This window comes from Aptenodytes forsteri, unplaced genomic scaffold (genome assembly GCF_000699145.1).
Source record: "Aptenodytes forsteri isolate BGI_AS27 unplaced genomic scaffold, ASM69914v1 Scaffold66, whole genome shotgun sequence".
Classification (NCBI taxonomy): Eukaryota; Metazoa; Chordata; class Aves; order Sphenisciformes; family Spheniscidae; genus Aptenodytes; species Aptenodytes forsteri.
The window spans coordinates 598,083-601,134 of NW_008795131.1; the positions used below are offsets into that span (position 1 = coordinate 598,083).

A 3,052-nucleotide genomic window follows, 5' to 3' on the forward strand; every position below is an offset into this window, starting at 1 on the left:
GCTGGCTCCACCCGCCGCTCGGGCCTCTGCCGCCCGCCCGCCGGCACGCCGGGGTTGTGGCAAGGCTCGTACGTCTCCGCTGCGGGGCAGGGGCACGGTGGCATCAGTGCCTGCCGCCGGTTCAGGGGATGTGCCCGGGGAGGGGGTACCTGACTCACGGATGCACTTGGGGAGACGGTCGCTCCACTTGGGTCCCCCCGCAGCGCGGTCGTGGCAGGTGAGGGTCCCTGCCCCCGCCAGGACATAGCCCTTGTCACAGATGTACTGCACGGTGGCTCCCACCGGGAATTTGGGGCTGGAGACCACCCTGCGGCTGTGCTCGGCGTCCCCGGGGTCCCGGCAGGAGGTCACTGCAGGCGGGAGGGACCGGGGGTGACGGCGGCCGCCGGGGACGCACCGCAGGGCAAGGGGGACACCGGCGGGAGCAGCTCACCCCGCTCGCAGGAGGGCAGGTCGCCGCTCCACGTCAGGTCCCAGTGGCACATCAGGAGGTCGGTGCCGGCCAGCTGGAAGCCGGGGTAGCAATGGTAGGTGACCACGGTGCCGTGGAGCAGCTCTGGCTGCGAGGACGTCTTCCAGCCGTTGGCGATGTCCGGCAGCTCGGGGCAGGTGTCGTTACGGGGGACCTCTGCGGGGACAGTGGGGTGAGCAGGGTGGCGGGGACACTGGGGATGCCGGGGACGCCATCCCACCGTGGGGCTCACCGGAGAAGTGGATGACGAACCCTTGCCGATAGGCGAAGGTGCCAGCGCCGGGGTCGGACTGGAACTGGACGGTGACATCGGCGGTGGAGGCGTAGAGCTTGAAGCGGCCACGGGCACTGGCATACTGGCCCAGGATGCGCGCCGTCAGGTCGTCCCCGTCATAGAAGGTCAGTACGTCCCCCGCACCCAGCCGCAGCCTGGGGCGGTGGGGCCGTGAGGGCGGGGGGCACGGGGACCACCCCATCCTGCCAGCCCCATCCTGCAGCCATCCCCGCACTCACACGCGGACGTCCAGCATGACGCGCTTGTCCTCCTCCACGTGCAGCCCCCAGATGCAGTCCTGGCCCTTGCCGTACGCCTCTGGCCAGTTGGGTGACAGCACCACGCCGGCCGCGTCCGTCAGCTCCCCGCTGCACACCGCTGCAGGCACACACCAGGCTCGGCACCACCACGGGGGCATCCGCCACGGCACCCACCGGCACCCACCACCCGGTGTCCAGCACCCACCACAGCCCCCCGGCTCCAGCACCCACTTCAGCACCCCAGCTCCAGCACCCACCATCCCCCTTGGCTCCAGCTCCAGCACCCACCACGGCACAGTGGCTCCAGCATCCATTGTAGCCCATCCCCGACACCAGCACCCACAGCAACCCCCGGCTCCAGCACCCACCATCCCCATTGGCTCCGGCTCCCAGCATGTCCCTCAGGTCCAGCACGCACCGCAGCACGGTGGCTCCAGCATCCATCATGGCCCATCTCCAGCCCACACAGCACCCCCCAACTCCGGCGCCCGCTGAACCCCCAGCTCCCAGCCCCCCCCGGTCCTGGTGCCCACCACGGCATGCCGGCTCCGTCTCATTCCACTGCGGGTCGCTGGGGTCGACACACTCGATGATGGTGGAGCCCTGCTCCAGCGTGTAGCCGGGGTCGCAGCTGAACTCCACTGTGGTGCCCACAGAGTACCGGGGGTTGCTGGCCGTGAAGTTCCCGTACTTAACGAAGGGCTCGTAGCAATGCCCCTGCTCAAAGGCTGTGGGCACAGGGGCGAAGGTCTGTGGGAGCCAGGCAGGCACGGGGATGCCTGGGTACCCCCCCTATGCCCTGGCCCCATACCCTCGTATCGCAGCGCCATGCCCGCAGCGGCCCCGCTGCTGTCGGTGGTGAGCTCCACGAAGAAGTGGCGCCCGGTGCTGAGCAGCCCCTCGATGGGCAGGTACTCCACCTCGTAGGAGTCATACACCGGCGGCGCCTCCACGTTGTTGCCGTTGCGGATGATCAGCCTGCCAAGGCACGGCAGGGGCAGGGTGCTGTGCCGGCCATGGCCAACAGCACCCATCCTTGAACATGATGAATGGCACCCACCCTTGGGCATGGCCAATGGTATCTTCCTTGAACATGGCCAACAGCACCTATCCTCGACTGTGGCCAATGGCCAACAGTGCCCACACTTCGGCATGGCCAACGACACCCATCTTTGAACATGGCCAACAGCACCTGTACTTGGATACGGCCAATGACACCCATCCTTGAATATGACCAATGGCACCCATCCACGGGCATGGCCAATGGCCCCCATCCTTGGATATGGCGAACGGCACCCATCTTTGAACATGGCCCTGTGCCCGGTGCGGGGCTGCCCCAGGGTGCCCCCACTCCCCCCAATCCCCCCCGTCCCGGGGCCAAACCTGTCGTCATCCTCTGCCAGCGAGACCTTCTCGAAGTGGAGGTGCAGGCGGTGGCTGGCGGGCGCTTCCAGCAGCCAGTGGCACGTCAGGTTGTTGCTGTAGTTCCCGGGGAAGCCGGGCGAGACGATGCGTCCCACGGTGGCGTTCCGGACCACCCCGCCGCACGCCGCTGTGGGAGAGGGACCATCAGCGGCCGCCTGCGGCCTGCCGGCTGCGGCCGGCCCCCCCCCCCCTGCTTACCAAGGCAGAGGGGCTCACGGGCGCTCCAGAAGGGGCGGGTGGCATTGCGGCAGGTGAGCCGGCGGGCTCCCTGCAGCTGGTAGCCGGTGGTGCAGCGGAAGCGGGCGTCCCCGCCGGGGTGCAGGCTGCTGACTGAGACCTCCCCGAAAGCCGGCCGCGCCGGGAAGGGGCAGCTCAGCAGGTAGGCTGGGGGCAGGCAGCGGTGTTACTGGGGGGGGACACACAGATCCCCCAGGACCCCAGCCCGCCCCACGCCCAGCACCTGCCTCCCCAGCCCCCTGGGAGCACCTGGGTGCTGCAGGGCTGGGTGACACAGTGCCTATCGCTGCCGGTAATGATGCTAAATGAGCCCATAATTGCTCATGCCAATTAGCTCTCCACTGACGTTCTTCGCCCGGTAGGTGCCCGCTTAACCAGCCAGCG

At 68.5% G+C, this 3,052-nt stretch overlaps 1 protein-coding gene across 1 annotated transcript in view; it reads right to left on the reverse strand.

Annotated features, from left to right (window-relative positions):
* Positions 1 to 3,052, reverse strand: part of SEZ6 (seizure related 6 homolog) — an 8,996-nt gene that overhangs the window by 3,597 nt on the left and 2,347 nt on the right. The window contains 9 exon segments of the mRNA XM_019471762.1: positions 3 to 79; positions 159 to 350; positions 434 to 628; positions 705 to 901; positions 986 to 1,124; positions 1,540 to 1,734; positions 1,818 to 1,984; positions 2,390 to 2,558; positions 2,630 to 2,880. Coding sequence (XP_019327307.1) covers positions 3 to 79; positions 159 to 350; positions 434 to 628; positions 705 to 901; positions 986 to 1,124; positions 1,540 to 1,734; positions 1,818 to 1,984; positions 2,390 to 2,558; positions 2,630 to 2,880 — 1,582 coding nt within the window.